Source organism: Motacilla alba, chromosome 1 (genome assembly GCF_015832195.1).
Source record: "Motacilla alba alba isolate MOTALB_02 chromosome 1, Motacilla_alba_V1.0_pri, whole genome shotgun sequence".
Lineage (NCBI taxonomy): Eukaryota > Metazoa > Chordata > Aves > Passeriformes > Motacillidae > Motacilla > Motacilla alba.
The window spans coordinates 29,524,813-29,547,836 of NC_052016.1; the positions used below are offsets into that span (position 1 = coordinate 29,524,813).

General features: G+C 41.1%; 1 protein-coding gene across 10 annotated transcripts in view; it reads left to right on the top strand.

Annotated features, from left to right (window-relative positions):
- The first annotated feature begins 811 nt into the window (after positions 1–811).
- Positions 812–23,024, top strand: part of LOC119710193 (OX-2 membrane glycoprotein-like) — a 52,265-nt gene continuing 30,052 nt past the window's right edge. For 3 of the 10 annotated variants that reach the window (XR_005259519.1, XR_005259518.1, XR_005259520.1), the window contains exons 1-6: positions 8,322–8,785; positions 9,580–9,659; positions 10,455–10,781; positions 11,431–11,697; positions 13,477–13,593; positions 19,634–20,306. Coding sequence is in view for 6 of the 10 variants with exons in the window: in XM_038158984.1 (XP_038014912.1) it covers positions 9,602–9,659; positions 10,455–10,781; positions 11,431–11,697; positions 13,477–13,589 (765 nt within the window). In the remaining 4 variants the exon portion in view is untranslated. Of the gene's footprint in view, positions 1,084–8,243; positions 8,786–9,579; positions 9,660–10,454; positions 10,782–11,430; positions 11,698–13,476; positions 13,594–19,633; positions 22,753–23,024 lie in introns of those variants that run through there. The other 7 variants (XM_038158959.1, XR_005259521.1, XM_038158984.1 and 4 more) reach the window with 7 other exon arrangements.

Genomic DNA, 23,024 nt, shown 5'->3' on the forward strand with positions numbered 1-23,024 from the left:
CTCCAATCACGATTTAAGGAAGTAAACTCCACCACTGGACAGTGAAGAAGGAGTCAATGGACAGAACTCTGGGAGGGGCTAAAGGGTTAAAAGGCGAAACCTCCATTATGTGGTTGAGCACATGGTGAGAAAGATCCTTTGCTCATGGTGCAGCAATATTTTCTCTATTCCGTATTCCATTGTGTTGTTGATAAGGTTTTAATAAACCTTTATAAATTTTTGGAAGTGAGTACCATTTCTCACAGTCCCCTGGTCAGTGGTTTGACAGTTATTGATAGCCAAAGAGTCAGTGGTAGATTCCTCCTTTTCGTGTTATTTGCCCCGTTCTTTTCAATGTTATCTTATCATACAGACATTTTAGCATTTTTACAAGTACTTTCAATCAATATTAGCTATTTCATTATGATTGGTTAGTTAGTTACAAAAATAAAGGCATTAGTTATTACTTCACAACTACAATTACTTCCACAAAAGTTAATGTTACAATACACAGAACAAAGCCTCTATTTTAAAATTCTGCGAAAGCCTAAACTATGTTTTATCATACTAAAATATACAATCTGTGCAGGGATTATGGCAACCATAAAAGGCTGACAAATTACACTATATTAAAAGTAGTTAAAAAGAGATTACAAACTCTACTATATCAAAATAATTTGTAAAAGCCAATATATAATAGCAAAAGCCAACAATTACATGTTTATTTATAACACTGGGGATATTGTGTGAGAAGATTTGGGCTCCGCCCGAGACTTTGCTGGGGGGGCGGGTCCTTCCCCCCTTTCTGCCATTTCTGCGGAGCAGAGGGAGCGTTCCCGCGGTGTTGTGGGACAGTTGTGCATTCGGGTCCAGGACATTGCTACGCTGCAATTCAGCACTATGGTCGAATCTGCCTGCTCCTCCTGCTTCTGCCAGCTGCTCCTTGGTAGTGCTGAGATCAAACGCTGCCCCTGAGTTTGCAAAAGGAGCAATTTCCTTGCTCCCCTCCCGGCGCCGGCTAAGGGGATCATGGTACGCTCTCTGCCTCGTCCCCTGCCGGCCGTGGTCATAACTACACCAGAGGGGAAACACGGCGCTCAGCAGGTGAGAAACTTCTGTTTCTGTGGTGTTGCCTGTTCTGCTCCCTTACACATCTACACATATACATATTTTCTAGTAAAGGACTATTATTTCCTTTCCTATATTTTTGCCTCAAAGCCCTGTAATTTCGAGATTACAATAATTTTGAAGGAGGGGTCATCTTTGCGTTTCATGAAGGTTCCCGCTTTCCTTGGCAGACATTTGTATTTTAAACCGAGACACTGTCACCAAAAACTGGGAAATAAATTCTGCAAGCAGTATGCTAGGTTACATAGCCAACAATAATTAATTCCTAATCCAACAAATCATAATATCATTATAAACATCAGTTTATTCATAATAATATAACTTGTTTGGTAAATAATTGCCCCTTTGAGACTTTAATATAATTTCTTCAAAGTCTCATATCCACTTATTGTATTGGCCTAGTCTGTACAGCAGTATGTATTGCAATAAGTGATCAAGAGCATGAGTAAGAACAGCACAATAAGTACAAAGAGTTGTTTTAACCATCCTAAGTTGGGGAGCCACAAATCTACTTCTTGCACCTTCACACAAGTATTGATGGTTACCTATTGCCATGGGTCTTCTGGGCAGTCTGGACTTGGTGAAGCATAGGAGAGATCTTGACTCCATTTCAGAAGGCTGGTTTATTATATTATGATATATATTACATTAAAAAAGACCACACTATAACTATACTACAAAGAACAGAGAGAAAAGAATCATCAGAAGGAGAGACAGGAATAGAAAGGAATGAATAACAAAGTTCTGTGACTCCTAGAGAGTCCGAGAGCTGCTGCTTTCTCAATTGGCCACCAAGCAGAAACATCCCACATTGACCAATCGAGACAGCACCTGCTGCATTCCACAGTAGCAGATAACAAACTGTTTACACTTGAAGCTGAGGCCCTTCAGTTTCTCAGGAGAAGAAAATCCTAGCAAAGGGATTTTCATAAAATATCACAACCACAGTTACCAGCACTCGATATGGTCCCTTCCACTTTTCTTGGAGAGGCTCTTCAGTCCAGGTTTCAAGGTAGTCTGCTGGTTGGTACGGATGAACTGTGATGTCCAGTGTCATGGATGCTGCCACCACAATGTATCTGGCAAAGAATGGAGAGAAGACACCTGCCCATGGGATTTAATATATTCTGTCAGACTCTGGTTCATTCCTCCTACTTTCCCACTCAACTGAGGTCTCCATGGAGTGTGCAATCCCCAATTTACCCCTAACATTTCAGCTGGGCTTTTGCTATTTAAGCAATGATGTGAACCTCTGTCTGGTGACATTCCCATACATACTGCAAACCTTGGGACAATTTCCTTCACCAAATCTTTACTAGCTTTGTTGGCGCACTAAGAAGAAGCTTCTGTCCATCCTGATAAAGCATCTACCAATAAATACCTGTGGCCCTTTTACCATGGCAGCTCAGCAAAACCTATTTGCCAGTAGTCTCCTGGACAATTTCCTTCTTAACAGTCACAGGTGTGTAGGCTAATTTGATGTGCATTGTTCTTTAAGTGTTTGGCACTTTTTAACGATGCTTTTTATGATACCATCATTCTTACGTTCAAAACCTGAGGCTTCATTGCTTCTACCATTAACTATTCCTCAGGGAGTTACCATATGTCCTTCTCCTGAGATTTTCTTCATAAGGTGTTGGGGTATCATGATTTGTTTGCTGGATGTAATCCACCATCCCTCAGGACTCTTGTCAGCATCTAACAATTCTGCTAATTTCTCATTCTTAGCCTGATAATCAGAAGCCTGCTTGTCCAAATGCAGTTTTTTCTCAGGTAAGACCAAAAGGACGTCCCCACCAGTACACTCCTTGGCTCTTTTGCCAGCCAGGCAATTTCCAGTATTTACTGGGGTCTTCCAGATTGATGAGCTTTACAAAGCATTGATGCCACCTTTCAAGGTAGCTGCACCCCCTCTGACAATCTCTGTATTATTTGTCTATGTTTCACAGGGGATATCTGGGAGGTTAACAGCCCTCTCTTTCCAAACAGCTCCATGGGCATGGACCACTCCAAAAGCAAATTTTAATTCTCTCCATATATTTACAATCTTACTCTGTGAGAACTCCAATGGTCTTGTCAATGAAATCAGTTCTGCTTTCTGAGCCGACGTGTTGGGAGTTATGACTTTGGCTTCTATTACCTCATGCTGAGTTATCATTGAGTAACTTGGCTTTTCAGATTCCATTTTTCACAAAGCTGCTCCCATCCACAAAGAGTTCCCAATACATGTCTTCCAAGTTCTGTATGTCATCTCAACAACAGTATACCTGTTAAGTGGTCTGCAAACAATCATGGGCCAGTTCCTTTCATAATGGGTTAGCTGTTAAGAACACTGCGGGATTCAAGTTAGTGACTTTCAACTCCAGGTTAGTTACTTTTAACTCCATGTCATCTTGTTCTAGCAGTACTGTTTGGTACGTTAACACATTCTGCTTGGTGATGACCAGTGTCCTTCTTTTTGTTCCAACACCACTACAACTGTACAGGGCACAAAAATAGTCAGTTGCTGCCCCATGGTTAATTTTTTTTCCTTCCTGGATTTGGAGGACTGCTGCCACTACTGTCCTGAGGCAGGCTGACCATCCTTTGCTCTTCTAGGATGCCAGTTGTTGTGTCAATACCCCCAATGCCAAATGGAATTTTTCATGCATAAATAGTTCAAAAGGTTTACCAAGACCAGTAATCCCAGTGCAGGAGCAGTCAATAGAGCATGCTTTGATTCCTGAAAGGCTTTGCTGCATTCAGGCTCAGTCTTTTTTAGAAAGGGGCTCAGCAGTTTGACAGATAGCCTCCTTTCTTTCCCAGTGTTGTCTCCTTTGCCTGTGTGAAACAGCAAATCTCCTGAACTGCAAGTACCCTGCTAGTTACAAGGTGAAGCCTTTCCACAAAGCAGTTCACCTGAGCTGGCACAGGCCTCTGCACCAATCCCTTAGCCCCAGGTCAAACCCAACCAACTCATGGTAACAGAGGAGCCTGTGGCCAGAAGCTTGATTTTTTTCTTTTTCAAACATAATTTGTGCATTTAATTTAGTCAACACATCTCTTCCTAGTATTGGTATGGGACATTCAGGTATATAAGGATATTGATAGGCTAACACCAATTTATCAATTCCGAATTTTAATGCTGAAAGGAAGGCAAATTTTCCTTTTGTTCTGTCACACCAACATGAATTGTTTCTGACTAAATTTTCCTTTAGGCGTATTTAAGACTGAATACACCACTCCAGTATCTACTAAGAAATTCCATTTGTCATCCCCAGCATTAATGTAATGCCTATAGGTTTAGCTGGGCATAACACCTCCAGTCCCTATCACACATCTTCTAACAGTGGGAGCCTTCCTACCTGATCAGGAGATTTGGGTGAAGTCCAGGGTCGACCAGCTTGTGTTTGTCCCTTTCACCACAGATATTCCCATTTCCCATGGCCCTTCTCTTAACAAAACAGCACACAGACCTCTCTACAGCTATGCCTGTAATTCCTTCTCTGCTTCTCTCCCATGATGCCCCCCCCCAATTGAGCTTTGTTCTGCTAACACAGCTTTTGCTCCTAATTATTGTACATGTTCCATGCTGCTTCTAACAACTTACTCAGATTCCTAGGAATAACATATCCAATCATCACATAGCTTCACAACTTCTTCTGGGTCTTCCCTACAAGTCTGTGCAACGGGAATAAACCCTTCATCAGTTTCCAAACCCAAAATCCTTTCTTCTACCCCTCCATCAACGTGATCATGTATGCCTCTTCTCCCTACAGCTGAAGGAAAGTCCCCAGCTGCAACCTTATCTAATCTCTCAGCCCCTCTTGTCGCCTTGTGGCCTGTCATGGGTCCTCATGGCCCCTCTCTTCCACAACCATACTTTATACAACAGCAGCTGTATAAAAAACACCTTGTATTGGAAACAATATTTCCCAATACTACAAGCCCAGCAGCATTCCTAGGCTTTTTTCTTGATTTTTCTCTAAAGCTAAAATCACTTAAGGACCCCTTAATAACAGGTAACACTGTGTGTGTATGTGTTTGTGTGTGCGCACGTGCATGCGCGCATGAGCGCATAAAACAAATCTACATACAACACCTTAAAAATTATGCATTCCTCAGCTCCTACCACCTGCTGCAGCAGGGATTGTACTATCTGTGTGCCCCCCCCACCCCACCCCACCCTTGTTTGCCCTGTTATGGACTAAAACTTTCACTACCATGGTCACTTTCACTACCATGGTCACTTTCTTCCTCTTCCAATTCCATACCCATGCCATGCCTTTGTCTCCCCTTTGTGCTCCTCTTCCTCAATCCCGTCTTCCTTTATACACAGATAAATTGACAGTGAAATGGACTCCAGAAATTTTTTGTGCTTTTATCCCCACCCACGTAGCTAATTCTCCCTACTGAGAAATCTTATGCAGTTTGCACTGGAGAAATTAACAGGATCTCAAACTTTAAACAATTTAAGCTTTCCTTCTTTTACAGAAGTAAGTTTGAGAGAGGGAGATGTGGTTTGACTGCGATCATGTGGTTGAATCACCAGCAAAATGACAGCTGGTGGCAGATCCTCTGAATCAGGTTAGACCTTCTAGTAGACCCACATGAGCATTTGAAACTTGAAGATGCACTGCCTGAGCATGATGATTAAGGGGGATATGCTAATTGATGTGAGCAGAACCAGGAGTTCATTCAGCAGAGCAGATGTTCTGATATAAACCTCCAGAAGACAGTACATCCTGTAAAACCTACTGTGTTTGGTTTTACTGGAATCTATGTCACTGACTCCATTCACCCTTTGTTTATCCTTTTCATGTTAAATAATGACAACTTGGATCAGCTGTATTATATGTTTGCCTTAAACCAGTACAGGTTTTGCTGGCTAGTGGTTCAAATGGCTCTGCTTATAAGAGTTCAGTAGTCCAGAAAGCCAGGAAGAATGAAGAAATACATTAATAGTGGAATGTGCCCACCCAGAAGGCAGAGGAAAGAATGAACAATAAATCTCATTCATGACAGAAGGAATTTTAAATTGCTTCTTCCACAAGCATACAGGGTGTATTACAGCTAAATAAAAAAAGATGAACAAAGACCTCTTTAATTTTTGGACAAGAGCTCTCTACTTACTCTCTTTCTCACTAATTTCAAAGGATTTATAATACCAGAGAGTCCATGTCACCTTAGCTACCACCAGCTCCAAAGAAAGTAGCATAAAAAGAATGTAAAGCTTTATAAAGATTACAGAGCTGAGCCAGGTTCCTGTAAAAAGAAACAGTTGACATTGGAATATAGAATAAGGCAGAAGGTGATTTTTGTGCCTTGTTCTTCTCTAAATATAAAAATAACTTGAATCTTCCACTATTGTTGGTTTGTCTGGAGTATTTTTCATTTCCTTCTATCTGCCCTGAGGTTACCTCTGGCCTTTGCCTACTATTTCAGGATCATCCTTTCCTTGCTCAGCTCTGATTTATTCCCTCTCTTCTAAAGGAGCAGCCCTCTTGTTTTCTAGACCCTTTCATCATTTTCTTCTTTCTCCTTTAGGTTTCTCCAGCCCATTGAACGAGTAATAATTTGCCTAAATACAGATATTTTCCATCTCAGTAGATGTGAGTTACTATAATATATCACTCAAATCCCCCCAAAGTCCCCTTTATTTTCATGAAATAAGAGCAGGAAGATATCACTGGGATTTCCCTCCTTTTGTTGCTTTGATGGCACAGGGCACTTCTGAATAAATTTATTTTAAGCTCTGCAATGGGCAGTTTTCTGGACTTCCCTCTAAAATCCCCTCAGCTATAGTGAAGGGCCGTGAGCACAGGAAACATGCTAACGCATTTTTCTCATTAAAACAAAAACAGTGTGAAGCGTGTAGATACATCAGTCTCAAACAACTGGTTTAGTTGCTGGCCTGTTTTTGAGGGAACAAAAAGGGCAAGGCTGGTGGAGTGAAATTTAAGTGATTTAAGACATACTGATTTATCCTAGGAGATAGAAAAGTAGAAATAAAGGTAGTGGTAAAGTTGAAATTCTGTTGAAAAGCCAAGGGGCTTTGGTTAGTTTGTTGGCAGAGGGAAAAGGCTGCACTAAATCCAGCACAGTGGTGGGGAATGTGTCTCCAAGTACAGCTCTACCCATCTGGAAGAGTCACTGCCCTGATCTCCAGACCCCAGCCGCAAGTTGGGCCAAATCTGTTGGGGACAGCAGAAGCTTTCTATTTCTGCAGGTCAAATGGCACTCCTTTGTGCACCAAGGTACTGTGAGCAGCAGGACAGGTGAGGTTAACACATGGTGAACCTGGGGTGACCCGGGAAAGCTGCAAACATCACCTTCTTCCTTAAGACAGTTTAGTAGCATTGCTTCAAATATTCACACACATACATGTCTTAAATAAGAACGAGTTTCTAGGTTATGTAGGCATCTTTGTCAATTAATTTTGGCAAGGGGTTGAAATTGCAGTGTTTGATTTTTCCTATGAGTAATGATGGCTTAAAATAGAGTCTGGCAAGATAAATATTACAAGATAAATATTGCAAGTGAACAGTGTATGAACGTGTGCATGTGTATGAAAGCATCTGAGAAAGAGCAGGCACTGAAATGTCCTGTATTGATCACTAAGAATGCTGTTTCTGATTAATCAGATTGAGAAATGTGTTGTTTCTGTCAAGCCTGCAACAAAGCCTGATAAGTGATCCCTGTTGAAGTTTTATCAGTGGAAGATCCTAATCTAACAGCACAAAAATAGCACAGAGATTGTCCAGTATCACTCCTGCTGCCCCTTTTCCTCCCTGCCCAACAGGAAGGTATCAGCAAAAGCAAAAGACCACTCCCAATTATATAAGAGATATAGCTTAAAATAATTTGTTACTGGGCTGTTATGAATACCCTGGAGGGAAAGGTTGGCGCCGGATGGGACACCAGCTCATCAGCTCTGGAGCAAGGACCGCGACGCGGCGTTGGAGCTTCTGCCTCCCCGGGATTTATTTCAGCTTTCTCCGTGTTTCCACGTACTTGGCCGTGAGCAACCACCTGTCGGCGCCTTCCCCGGACGCATTATCACGTCTGAGGACGGTTTCGGGCGGAGATGGGCAGTGGGTGCCGGGCGCACGTCAGCCTGACAGCGCCGCCGGGAGCGGGACCCCGCCGTGGGGGCGGAAGGCTGGAGGCACCGCCCGCGACTCGCGTCTCCTTCCTCCGTCCTCCCTTCGTCCTCCCTTCCTACCCAGGAGGGGCCTCCAGTTGGCAGCTGCCTTCGGAAACTTTCGGGGGAAAGTTTCTTTGAAGTTAAGGGAGATTCCCAGAAAGTGGTGGGGGGCGGTTTGTCCCGGGAGCGGCACAGGCCGTGGCTCAGAAGCCCTCCGAAGTGCGGTTTTGGGAGATGCAGTAAAGGATTTGCGCTTTACTTGCCCCAATCTTTAACGCGCTTTTTTTTTTTTTTTTTTTTTTTTTTTTTCCCTTTTTCTGTTCGTTTTGGTTTTTGTTTCTTCACTCCCTGCAGCACCCGTGACTGGAGTTGTGACCTAAAGGGACTTCTTTCTTTCTGTGCCCGGTATAGTTACATGGTATAGCCTCGTTCCTCATTGTGTGAATTCTTGTAGCTACCCAGTGTGTGTGCTGGTGCATTAAGGACTTTCATGGGTACTAAAGCAGTGAAGCAAAGGATTGTTACTGAAAACTCCGCTTGCCTGCAGGCGAGGTACATCTTCCCCTGCTTTATAAATAAGCTCTGTGATTCGATAGTTTCTGCTTGCTATGCTGGCCCTTGATTTCTGCTTGCTTCTGGAAATATCTGAATTTCTTACAGCTGTGCTCAAATACCTGACTACACAAACTTTTTTCATTGGGCTCGTTGCTGATATGTTCTTGTTTCCTGATTCTACACATACCTTCTTGGTCTCTATTTGTTCTTGGTAACTGGAGAGTTATATCAGGAGTTGTTTTAGCATAGTGTGTTTAAAATTTAAATGCAGGATGCTGGTTGTCGGTGTATGCAGTGTGTACGTAAGTTTGTTGCCAATTTGTTTTTAAATATTTTTTTCCTTGCTCTTAATTATTGATTTCTTTACCAGCCCCTTTTTTTTAGCCTGTATAATATAGAAAATGGTTTTCAGTTGACTGTCTCTTTTATTTTTTTTAATGTTGTGAAAATCTTTAAAAGGTTGAGCTTTGCTTAAATTCTTGACAGAATATGGTCCCAAGATGTTTCAGCCAGTTTTGCAGGCATTGGCAAAAAAACTCAGGAGTGGGTAGAGTGTGTTACAGAGGTATTTTTTGCAAAATTATGTTTCATCTTGAATATAACAGCAACTTCAGTTCCAGGCAGGTCTGCAATTCAGTTGTAGGAAACAAGACAATAAAACTTGTCAAGTCTTGCTGACTGACCCCAGAACTACATTCCTTTTCACATGAAAAATATACTGTTAATTTTTGCACCCTGAATGTACAATATCACCAGAAGATGATCTATCATCTCTCCTCGTTTTCCTTTAGGTAAAGCATTTTCTCTTGCAAAATGAGTTTACGAGCTCTGGTTTTGTGTTTGGCATATTCTGGGCTTGGAAAGGCAAATGGTAAGTTGAATTTCCTGAAATCTGCTTGAAATTGTTTGGGGAACTGGTTTCAAGTTTCTAAGGCTTCAGCAGAGTAAGAGACAAAAATAGGTGAAATACAGATTGCTGGTGCTGCTTGACTTGACTTCTTACTTGACTTGCTTGACTTCCTACATAGCTGAGACAGACACATGGAGCTGGTAGTTGTGACACAAATACTCCTGGAGCAGCATTTAAAGATGGGAAGGACAAGAAGCATCCCATATCTACAGTGATGCTGGACACTATTGTTAACCTGAGTTGACAGCTTCCAAGAGTAGGGCATCCCAAAAGGACTTCCTTCCTTCCATCTCAAATGCCCTGTGAACTCTGAAACTACAGTTCAGAAAGCCTTTTAAAAGCATTTTGCTGTTTACTTCTCTGATAATGGCTTGTTGCGTACTTCTCTTATGCATTCAATCTTCCTCTAGCTCTTAGGAAAAAAAATATTGAGTATTTGCTGAGAAGAGGAAGTCATGAGCTAATTTAATAAATCTTAAGAGGGAAGTCTGCAGATATGGGTACAGAAATAGGTAAGTCTTTTTTTCTTTTAAGCAGCTTAGAAGAAAGCTAAAGCCTCATCCAATGTAAATCAACATAACTTCATTGATTCCTAGGAGTATGCAGGAGATGGACTTTTTTGTAGTGGAAAGCCACAGAAACAATATGTAACAGAAGGAGTTGTGTCTGTGGGTAATCCAGGCCTTAGAATCAACATTAGGCTTCTGAATATGTGTGATATCTGCCCATTTCATTAACTGTTTACTGTCATTGCAGTGGTTCCGCAAGCTGGACACACAAAAGTGAGGATGGGTGACAGTGTGACTCTGAGCTGTGCCCTGACAAAACCCATGGATGTTCTGCAAGTGACGTGGCAAAAGGACTCAGAAGAATTACATGATAATATAGCTACATACAGTGAAACGAACGGATTAAGGATTCAGAAGCCCTATGAAGACAGAATGAATTTCACTAGTTTGGAACTCAACAAGACAAGCATAACCTTTTGGGACGCTAGAATGGATGATTCAGGATGTTACAAGTGTCTCTTCAATGTTTTCCCTTCTGGTCCTCTCTCAGGAAATACCTGCCTGAGTGTTTTTGGTGAGGTTCTCTGCAGGGGTATGTCTCTAGTGAAATAAGAGGTGTTTTCTCACCCACAGTATTTCCTTGAGCAGATTCAAGAATTGCAGTGATGGGAGCATCCCCTGGTGGAACATGATGTAGAAACAGAGCACTACTGCTGTGAGCAAAACTCTGTGGGCCTTATTAAAGATTATTGTGGTCATTTTGGCTCTTGTTTTTTACTCCTTGAGTAGTAGCTGAAAAGCAAGGAGTGGAATCTTTCTAAGTTCTTGATCAGTCCTAGCTGGAACTTGGGCAAACCAACATTGCCCACTGGAGTTTCCTTTTGGTGCAAGGTACAACCCCACGGCTGTGAGCTGCTCTCCCAAACCCTACCATTGATGGGGAATTAGCAGATAGGACCAGTAAATTATTTTACTTAATAGATTGTTTTAGTACTTGGATTTCAGATTCAGTGAAATCTTTGGGGTATATTACTTCAGTATTGGGGAAGGAGTATTGAGTCATGGAGGGGGCCTGACCCAAGGAACTCTTCTTGCATTCCTTGCCATTGGGCTCAGTGTGAATCCATTAAGCTCTGCTCTGGTTTGTAATGGTTAGGCTGCTACTACTGCTTACGACCAGGTGCTCACTGTGGTGATGTCTTGTCTGATTTGTGTGTTGGAAGGTCTCAATGCATCTGTCCATCACAACATTTCTGAAGATCATTTGATAGTCATCTGTAATGCTAATGGCCTCCCAGAGCCCACCATCACATGGAACAACCTGTTCAATTCTACTCCTACACAGAAGACAGTCAAGCACAAAAATGGGATTGTGTCCATCACCAGTAAACTGGAAATCTACAATATTCAGAGCATCAGTGCACAGGATTTGATCTGCAGAGTAAGCAACACAAATGAAACATTTGAAATGCCTGTGAAAATAAAAGGAGGTAGGTGAGAAGTACAAGCAACTTGTTAGCATTTTCTTGGCTTCCATGTTTTGCACTAGCATATTTGGATAGGAATCTTGTGGGAAGAGGAGGGAATGAGATGTTTCTATGTCAGGAAATCCTGTTTGTGTCCACTGTTGTCTTTGAGGTAGTAACATATTGGAGTCCTATCCAAGAGGAAAGAAAAGCCAGACTAATGCTTGGGAGATATGGGGTCTAGAGGCACCATGCATTGTGCAGTAAGCTGAACTTAGGTTTCCTAGGCCTTCATAATTTTTTTAACAGCTTAGAAAGAAATATAAATAGGTCAGCTGATATCCATAAGTAGAATGATGAATAGAAACTCTATAGGTTGCTTGATGAACTTGGACATTTTGAAATTCATAACAAACTGTCTCTTAATCGAATGTTCCAGTTCAACTTACTGCGTGTTCTGTTGTATATAATCTGCACACGATGTTTTAGTTTCTCTGATTTTTTGCCAAGGCACATATCCGCTGCAGTAATGGTCAGAGAGGAACTTCAGGCATACAGGGAGGGAGTCAGTTGAAGATACCTATGTTTGGTTTATACAGAAATCTTGGATATATTAATGTAACATCTGAATATCTTATAATGTTAATTTATTTTTTCTTCCAACATTCTGTTCTGCTGGAAAGACTTTCACCCTGTTTCTGCAGATAAGAAATAGAAACATGAAAAGCTGAATAACCATTTTTAGTTCATACAGGAGCATTGACTTGAGTGATTTAAAATTCCCATGTCTCTATATCCAGAGCCTTAAATTGAAGACCACTTGTAAATTAGCAAGACAGGAAAAGCAGCTTGTAGCTGTGGGTTGATTCTGAAATTACATGCTCAATAAGTGATTGTTACAGGAATAGTAGTAAAGAGCAGGATCTGATTTTTAATATCTGCTCTCTAAACATTCAAAAGCAAATTAGTTCTCAATTCTGAATTACATTACAATTCTGAAAAAGCATACTAATCTTTTTGTCCTGTCTCCAGTATTCATTTGTTTTGGTCTTTTTAAAAGTAAATGCATATCTCAGAAAGCAGAAAATTATGACTGTTGTTATTTCTTGCTAAGTGGATAAAAAAATCAGCAAACAGCTTGTTGTTTTAACAATCTTATATTTTAGAGGACAAGAAGTTCAAATGAATAGTTCAACATATCTTTGGTAAAAGACATTATCATTTTGGCTTGAGTCAAATAAATTTCAAGTCATGCAGTTTTCCAGATAATGTTAGTGAACATTGAAATGAGCCTTTTGATTAATAGCAGTCAAATGAAGTGGTAATGTCTAACCAGGGAGGAACATTTACACTCAGCTGTTGGGTAGAGCTATTTGCAGGCAGCAAAACATAGCCTGTCTTCTTTTCTTAAAATTAATGTTGCCTTTTCATCAGTGTTAAGTGTTTAAGAGTAAAAATAATAAAATTCTGGGTGAACAAAAGCATTCTTCTGAAAGTGTTAAGACTTGTATGAAGTTCTGCTTGTGTGTGTATGCCAACCACTGTATCAGGTCTAGGAATGGCAGTGCTCTTTGCCATGAGTACATCTTTTCTTCACATTTTCTGTGGACAAGTAGCTTTGTTTTTGAAGACACACAGGTTTGTTTTCTCTTTTGAGCAATTGCTGCTTTCATTTATCCTAGCAGTAGCTTTAACCATATCAGAGGAACCACTGTCATTAATCAGACATCCTCGTGGCTCGTTTTGCTTTTTTTCATAATGAGATTAATTTGCTGTGGATGTTTTGTTGTTTTGTTTTCACAGAAGAGGCATCGTCATTGCTTTGGCTGGTGATTATTGTGGTGCTTTTAGTAGTCATCATAGTTCTGATTCTGATTATGCTGTTCTGGAGGAAGATCCTATGCAGGAGGAGTTGAAGTGGTGAGTCACCAATGTGTGGAAACATGTGGTTTTCCTAGAGCCCATAATAAGGTCTGATCATCTGCAGAGAAGAACAAGACTTTGTTGGGGTACCATTTAGGGGTATGAGAGTGTCATACTGGACAACTTAGTAATAATAAATAATAATAGTAATATGTTTACCATTTTCAAGGTTGCCTCAGTTGCATATAAGTTTAAGAGCTGTTTTCCCACTGCCAAGGGACAATCCAAGGCTGAGAATTGTGAGGGAAGGATCCAAGCAGAGCAGAATGTGCTGCTTTTTCTTTGCTTGGAAGTAACAGTCTCAGCAGAAGTAATTTGTTCATCTTTCACATTTTCCTGGAAGCCTACAAAGTGTAGTATGCTCAGATAATTTTTGGCAGATGAAGTAAACATTGGTGAGGAACCCACTTATGCAGAGTGATGTCCCTTCAGGGGAATAATTTTCTACTGGTCACAGCACCATCTTTGTATTTCTTAAGACAAACAGTAATATGATTAAGAAGTGTGCTCAAATTTGGCACGAGTGTGCTTCCTAATGATGAGTTAAGGAGAAATTGTAGTCAGTGTAATACCTCTGAGTGTGTAATAACCTGGTCATGGACAAATTCAATTCTCTAGTCCTAATTAGTAGTAACATAATGAACAGAAAAAGACTGTGGGTGGGTGGTGACGGGTGGGACATCATAAACTTCGGAAATCACAGAAAATTGATCATCGCTGGTGGTTTCACTGTTGTTTAACTAAATCCAAATTCTATGTCTGGCTTTAAATTCCACTAATATGTTTAGAAACACCAGCACATATTTGCTCAGTTCCTGGCTATACATCTGCTTCAAGGCAATAATATGATATAAATAAATGTTTCAAGGACTATCACATCTGTCTATTGTGAATTTAGACCTACAGCATCTACTATTAAGAGGGTTTGACCTAATGAATCTGCTACTACCAGAGACACAAAAGTCTCCACTGAGAAGAAAGAGAAATGAACACTTACTGCACCCCAGATATAATGTCTCAATTGTAAAATGTATGTGAGGCTTTCATTGATCCTGTAAACAACTCAAAAGATAAAATTTCTGGTTGAATTTTCAGGCCAACCTGGAGTTTAAAGTGCAAGGAGTTTGTTCTAAAATACTGGTTTTTAAAGGATCAGAAGAAAAAGGTGAAAAGTTTACAATAAAAATGTATCTTTGTTCTAGAACAACCATTCCAAACACAAGTGATCTTGTACTAAGAATACTGTGAAGGAGAGACCTTGAGATGGAGGTCATCTGATAGAGCTTTGGGATCACTCCCTGGAGCAGATCTGAGACTGACCAGGAAAAGAGAGTGCCGAAAAGCACAGGTGCTGCTTTGCAGTATTTTGAAGCCCCTTGGCTTCTTGCATGGCAGATGAGAAACACACTGGCATGCTGCGTCTGCACTGGGGCCTGAAGCTGGACTGGTGCCACTCAGTGAAATGCTGCTTGATAAGACCAGGTTGTTCATGTCTGGCATAGGCTGAGGATGCTAACATGTCCTAGCATGATTCTGGCCCATGGATGTTAATGGTTCCCTGTGCAATGCCATCTTGTGGGTTCAGTGATAATTTGTAAGAGAGCCATTCCCAGCAGGCAGCAGGTTTCTTACAACCTACACCACACGCTAGGTATTGGGCTTGGAGCCCATTTCATGAATCCTTGTACCTTGACATGGGTCATGTAAGACATGATTTACTGCTGCGGAGATGCCGCTGTGATGCACAGCGATGGAGCCTACAGTATCCCTTATTTGGGAAACTGAACAGATCCCCCTCTCCTGCCTTGTAAGGAAAGCGTAAGACACAGAAAAGCATTAGTTTCAACTGAAAGCACTGTGCCTCTTTTTCCTTAGCTAAAGGCTCAAAGCTTTAAGTCCCTCTGGGTCTCCAAGACAAGTGGCGTCTCATGTCCTGCTGCCTGGGAAGACGTCAAGATTCCTGGCCCCATATGCATGCCAACATGTCACAAGGTCAAGACTTAATGTAAATCCCTGTTCACTGGAGCAGAGGACATAAATTTGATGAGCACTGTTTAGTAGTGGGTATTTGTTAGATTAAAGTTTATCAAGAAAAGCAGGATTTGAATGACATCAGTTGTTTGTGTTCCTTCCTGTTTTTCATGGGTTTTTCACAAGAGAGAACTAACAATAGAGAGCTAATAGCACTGGCTCAAGAACACCAGGGTCTGTCTGGGGCTTCAGTACTTCTTTTCATTCTGCACTAGATAACAAGCACAGCCTTTCCAGGCTTGTCAAGACACTCAGTTTTTACAGTAAAACAGTAGATTTTTATCAGGGTGGCTGGGGAGCCTTCTCTGACAAAGTTTCTTCAAAGTGCTTTTGCATCTGAGAGTATGGTTAGGTTTTGCTTTGCTTTTATTTTTGTTGTTCTCTTCCTCTTCATGTTAGATACTCGGGAATGAGGTATCTGGGGCTGAAAGTCAACGGCCCATCCCTCAGGCATTTGTCTTGTGTACCTGTTACAGAGCATACATACATTTTGGTTCTCCCTGAAAATGTCCCCAGTGAAGTGTCTTCACAACATTTGTGGATAAGTGACTTATTTGGAATCAAACTGAGCAGCCTTTGTAGCAAGTGCTGACACACAAGCTTTGGAAAACTCATATCCGCTACTAAGTAGGCAGGCAAACCCAGCTGTGCCTATCACTCGATGTAAGTGCAATGAGCAGGCTGCAAAAAAATCACCAGGCATAAATTCTCCCATGCCTGAAGTTTCTTGATACTGCTTATTGATAAAAAGTTAAATCCTTTCATTCCTTACTCAGCTAATAGAGCTTAACTGTAGACCACACTGAGATAAAGCAGTCCAGTTAAGAAGCCAAGTACCTGGGTAGAAGCAAAATAAAGGCTATTAGCCTGAATAAATTCCCATGAGTTACCTATCACTTATGTGTCTTTACTTGAATGTTTTCCATAGCATCACTTGCTTATTTCATGGCTTGCAGGATACTCAAATATCAGCCTGGCCAATTAAAAAGCTTTATAGTTAATTCTCAGGATGTATCAGTCTGCATGGGGATAAAATTCCACGCATACATTTTATCTGGAAGCTTGTGGTAGCCTGTAAGGAAGGACTACTTCACAAAGGCCAGAATGTTGGTTTCGTTTGGTTTTTTTTTAAATTTGGTTTGATTTTTAGGAATTGGTATGTTGGTCTCTCTTGGGTAGCTTATGCAGGTTTTGCCATGTGGAAAGCTTCAGAAATATTCAAACAGTATACTTGTGTTTTAAAAACTATAACAACGGGGAGGAAAAAATGGGGCTTCTAATTGAGTAGATATGATACTGAGTAGGTAAGAAAGCTGAACAGAATAGGTTAAGCTGGAAGAAGAAAACTTGAAGAGTCATAGAAGAAGAGACTAAAAATTCCATTCTACATAAAGCAGCAGCAAAGAAATGTGGTTTTCCTGTTTGGAAATCAAAACGTTCAGGTTCTCCTTCAAGTGGAGATTTTATGGAACTCGGATGTAAGCAGCATTGCCTTTACCTTTTAGTGCTATGGTTTACTTGACAAGGTGGTGCTTGGTCAAAGGTTGGACTTGCTGATCTTGGAGGTCTTTTCCAACCTTAGTGATTCTTCGATACTGTTTCTGTCTGAACACAATCAGCTATCCACATTCCAAAGAAATGCTGAACCTCTGTGTGCTTAATATGTTGGACAACTACTCCAGAACAGGTTCGAAATACCTCTTTGTTACAAGCTGGAGATCACTTAATACCCTGAATAGGAATTTAAGATTCCCTGATTGAATTTGATAAGATTTAAGATTCCCTTTTGAATTTGATAGTTGCTACAAATACCATAGAATCAGGTCTGGTAAGTGTAAAATAGCAGCTTCACTAATCAGCGATAATATGTGGATATGAGAAATCCAAATTTTGGTGGTCAAATATGCCCTGGAAGGCTGGGAAATACATACTATGCAGGAATTCCAGTTTTTGAGAAAATTTATAAGAAAAAGTATTTGGTTACATTTTTCATTTCTTTGTTTATAGTAAACATAGTCTTTAATTCCAGAAGAGTCATTATAGCATTATTCTCCAGTCTATATTCAGTTTGAGAAGGGCTCTGTTTCTAAGCTCTAGCTTAAAAATTAGAACAATTCTTATTTTATCTTACAACTTCGCATGTTTCTCCAGTGTTTGCTTTGACATCTGGTTTTCTTATTAGTGAGATATCTGGTAGTTGAGAACAATATAGTAGCAGCTTGGTTTTAGGAGAATTTTCAGAATAGTATTTTCAGAGAAGCTCACTAAATACTAGACTTTCAGATGATAAACTCAAGCTATAACTCCCTCTTTCCTGAGGCAGATGGATATAACATACTTCCTCTGCTCACAGCGTAATGGGTTTCTAGCAGTCACGTCCCACTGGCAAGGCTCATTTTAAACAGCTGTCGTTTCCCCTTCAAGTGTGGCTATAATAGGAGTAGGAGATTATATTTGTCCCATTTTGAATTCCTGAAAAAATAGCAAAAACTATGCAGTGAATATACAACAGCCTCATTCCTTTACCCTTCTTAATACTAAACCAAAAAAAAAACCTAACCCAAACCCAAGCCAACCAACCAACCAAAAATCCCAAAACCCAAAAATGCCACAGTGTAAAAACAGTATAGACAAACAGACCTAAAGAGAGCTACTGAGGGGAAGAATTAAAAAACCAAACAACCCTTATGACAAAAATGTCAGTGAAAGTGTAATTATGCCGTCAGGCTGCCCATCAGGTTTCCTGCAGACATAAATATTTTGCAGCTCAAGTGAAGACGTTTTTTGGGTTTAATCACACACTGTTTTAGGACAGCTTCTGTTACCTAGTGATTCCACCTAATTTTCTGTTCACAGAAATGTGCCTGGGCAGTACCCTCTGGTCTGTATCATATATGGAGGGAGCGTGAGCACACTTTGGAAGCTCTCCATGGTTTAGTGCTATCTGTTTTCTTTATGAAGGACAGTGATGGTTGGTGTTTTGTTTGTTTTCCCTGTCATGTTTGGCTGGGAAAAGCACTGTCCTTATCCTGCTTTCCTTTTAGAAGAGCCAGGAAAGGGGAGTGGCAGGAGGAGGAAGGAGGGTGAGGTCACATGGGTGAATTCTGGTCTCCTGGGCCATGGCTGGGGCTTTTGTCTGGAAGGAGTAAATAAATCCTGTTTTGCTTTCATCCAACAGGATGAAGGTAGTGGTGTAGGAAACAACTTGGGAGTTTGTCCTGTGCATCTAAAGGAGGCTATGCCACTAGAACACAAAGCCCTTTCTTTGCAAACAGAGGCTTTTAGTATATGTCATTAGTACAATTCCTATCCTGTGCATCATATTTGTGCTCATATTGCATTATGAAGTATTTTTCTGGTCCTTCCTTCTCCATTTCATTCCAACAATAGGGCTTTGTATATAACATTGTATGAAAATAAAATGGCTGGCAGCTGAAAGGGAGAACAAATAGCATTCCTGTAATATGTGAATAGTTGCCTCACTGTTTCAATTTTTTATTCACTTCCTTGGTAAGAATTATTTATAAACTGGATTCCAAAGTACTTTACAAAATACTTTGTCTGAATGCAGGGTTATTAGATAAGGAACCTCTTTCATACTCCTCTACATGAAAAGTAAAGATGCCATATATTTTATTATTGTCTTCAAAGTCATGTGAATACAGAGTTGTAGACTGAATCTCAAACATAAAAAGATATTCTGAAATATCAAATTACTTATCTACTCAATATATGTGAGTTAATTAGTAATTGGTGTATTATTACTAGTGAGGAAAGTTGGTTTACTTTTCACCGTTTACAAATCCTTTCAGGGTTTTGTATATTCCTTATGTCGCAGGGAAGTTGTTCACCAAAGGGTGGGTTTGTAACTGTTGCTCCCCACTTTCCCCACTGTGCATTTCTCTTCCTCCTCTCCCAACAGCAATTACACTGCTAAGCGAAACCTGAGACAGCAACACAACGGCCACGACTCATCCTTTTCTGGGGTTGTTTTTGTGTTTCCTAGGATCCTTGAGGATTTCCATCCATCTACCAGATCACTGGAAGCTAGCAGCCTGAAGTCAACATTACACATAGTGACTTGACTGGCTGGAAAGAAGCTGCAAAAAAAGAAGACATCATACACACTGCCTTATCTGGAAGCAGAGTTGATCACTGATACAACTAACGCAATGTTTGCTATCTGATCTAGGCCCTTAATCTTAAAATGTAGGACTGGAGGGACTACTTGGTCTGCTGCTCTGCAGAGGAGGAGATTTTGTCAGGCAAAACCTTCTTTGCCCATGCCACTCTTGGTACTGCTGCTGGGCAAAATGTATTTGTCTTCTTCCAGCTGAGTTTTGAAAATGTCCATGGATAGAAGCTCTGCAGACTCTCTGGGGATTCTCTTCCAGTACCTAATTGCTCTCGCAGTAGAGAGGGATTTAATTTTTGCCAACATCTGTCTGCAATTTCACATGCAGCAACTCTTGAGTTCATTGCCCTCTTCCTGTCATCTGGTTTTTCTTCTCTTATGCAGTTGTTCCAGCTCCTTTTTCTCTGTCTGGAAAGACCTGCTGGACTCAAAATCACAGGACTCAAACCACACAGCATTTGGCAAATTTCTGGGGAAGAGCAATAGGTCTCCAAGGAGGTGACTAAATCAAGGCAGTAGCAGCCACAGTTTGGAAAGAAGAATTGTAAGTAATTTGTACAATTTATAAGTAATTTACTTTATTTTACTTTTTTTTCTAATCCTAGAGTGGTTTCTTCTGTGATTTCTGGGTTTTTGGGGGATGTGTGTGGTGTGGTTAAATATATAAGTGAGGAGGAGATGGTTACAAAGCCCAGTAGTGGAAGCCTTGTCCCTATCCTACTTCTTGCCGAGCTGTCAAAAGGCATGGATTTTGGCAATAGCTTTTGTGCTCATCTTATGCACTTTTCAGAATAGTCTTCCCTGTCTTCATCCATTTTTATTGTGTCTTTTTAAACACAGATAAACTGCTCAGCTGGCCAAAAGCCATTATTCTGTGGTTGGACCTCATTGGGTGGGATGTCACACACTGAGCCCACTGTCCTGTGTCACCACTGTGGCTGCAATGATATCAGCTGGCAGCCTTACAGAGACAGAGCTTACAGATTTGTCATGCTTTTGGGAGCAGATAAAGACTCCACTGTTCTTAGGAGCTGGGACCTTATTCTGCCCCTGTCCCGGGCTGGATTGGAGCTTCTCTACCGCTGTTCCAAGTTGCTTATCGCTGCCAGCCAAAGCCTGCTGATCTGGCTATTTCCAGGCTTAAAGTTCCCGGTGCTTGACCCCCTCTGGCTGGGCAGCAGCAGGCTGCTCAGGAGTGCCGTGCACTCCTGGGCATTGCCCTGCAGCTCCTCATCCTTGTGAGGGGTTGAAGGCTCCAGGTGCCCTCTGCCTCTGTGCTTGTTTTGGTTGGGACAGAGTTAATTTTCTTGATAGACGTTAGTATGAGGCTGTTGTGGTTTGAATTTATTTTATTGATTCCTTGTTAAGTTGTTTGTTCTGTTGTACCCCCCTGTTCTCCCTGAGTTGGTTTACCCCTGGGTATCACCCTCCCTCAAAGCTGTCCCTCATGCCATTCCCTGCCCCTTGTTCCAGCTCTTTCCCTGCCTGTTAAGGCAACCCAGCCCTTGATTCCCAAACCTTCTCTGACACTTAAACCTCTGGCCAATCCCTGTTTGCAGCACCCCTTTGGAATTCCCCTACTCCTGGAGGCCCCATTGGCCCATGTGACCCATCCTCTCCACCCTCCTACTCCAATTGGTCCCAGACACTGGATGTAATCCACTCACTCCTCCCCTGAGGATTTCCTATTGGTTAACTGTTTGTGTGTGTGTTCCCCCTCCGACTTGTATCTGAACAAAACCGCGTAGTACAATAGGGCTAGAGCCTTTCTGTCCTGCTCCCTTTGCCTGGAGTGAGTCATTCATTGAGGAACCTCAAGACAGAGAGCCTCCTCCTTTCTCCTAGGCCTGGTCCCTGTCGTGGCTTGTGTCTGGCACATTAGAGCAAGTGGCTCTAAAGGTTCTGCCTCTGGTAAATCCCCATGCCGAGGTAATTCCGCACTCCAGGTGTGGCTCCGGAGTTCTAAGAGCTAGCCTGGGTTCCGGCAGCCACTTCATGAGGCTACCATTCTGACTGTCCCCTTCCTTCCTGGGGGACTGTGCAAGCAGCTGAATGGTGCTTAGTTTCTGGCTGGGGTTAAGCCATGACAGCATCTGAGCACCTTTGCAGGCCTCTGCACCTGCCCCACAGGGCAAAGATTGCGAAATGCAAGCCTGCCTCTGGATGTACCTTCTTAGTGGCACATTTTTACTGACAGGACAGACAGATGAGAGGACTGCTGGGGATCCTCTGGTGATTTTTTTGTTCAGCTGATGAGTGCTGGAGTTTAAGGTATTTCTCAGTCTTGCTTCTGTCTGAATGTTTATTGTATCAGGATCACTAACAGTATTCTCTTTTCTTTTGGCTTTGATGAGCATCTGTTTTTGCATCTGAAATACTCCTTTGTTCCAAAGTGCATACGGTCAAGCTGAAAAATCAAAAATGGAGATTTTAAACTTAGGATTCAGTGTTCAGAACAAGTATTTTGCTGGTTCTAGAGCCGTGGCCTGTCCAAGAAAAACCTTTAGTGTGTCTGTCTGCTTCTGTTACTGACGATGTGAGGGGGATGTTTGCTCTACCATTGTAGGCGCAATATTAATTATTTATTTGTACCTTTTGCTTTTTTTAATTAAAAAAAAAAATCTGGTCCAACCAGAACACCAATTGGTGGTTTTGTTTGGGATACGAGAAATGTGTCATTGCAAGCTGAGCTTTTAGGGTGTTCTGGAGTAATCTTTCTTTTTAAAAGAAGGTTTTGAACAAAACTTTTGGGATAAATTTGCAGAAGTATTTTTGACCACAGTAGCTGCAATTTAGTTCAGATTTGAAAATAACTTCAATTAAAAGTCAATTAAAACAGTGTATTCTATATTTTTGCAATTATTGTCTGTGTCATGTGTGTTGCTTAATTATTTTTTATCTAAAGTTACATGCTATACTGATACATTTTCTGTCTTGTTTTCTGAATTTCCTTGGATGAAAAGAAGCCAAATAAAGCAAATTGAACATAAGGCCACATCATTTCTTTAATTTGTAGCACAGTACTTGTGAGATTTTCTAAATCAATGAGAGAAGTATTATTCCTGAGCTCTATGTGTATGACTAATTACTTTGGGAAAAGCAGTAGTGACCCAGTGTACTCTTTAATATATGCGCCTTTTGAGATCAATTGTGAAGCCACAGTAATTTTTGTTTGTCATGACATCAACTTGGATTTTTCTTTTAAAAAGATGTGGTAATGAGAAACTTGAATATATTTAAAAGGATGTATCTCTAGAGGAGC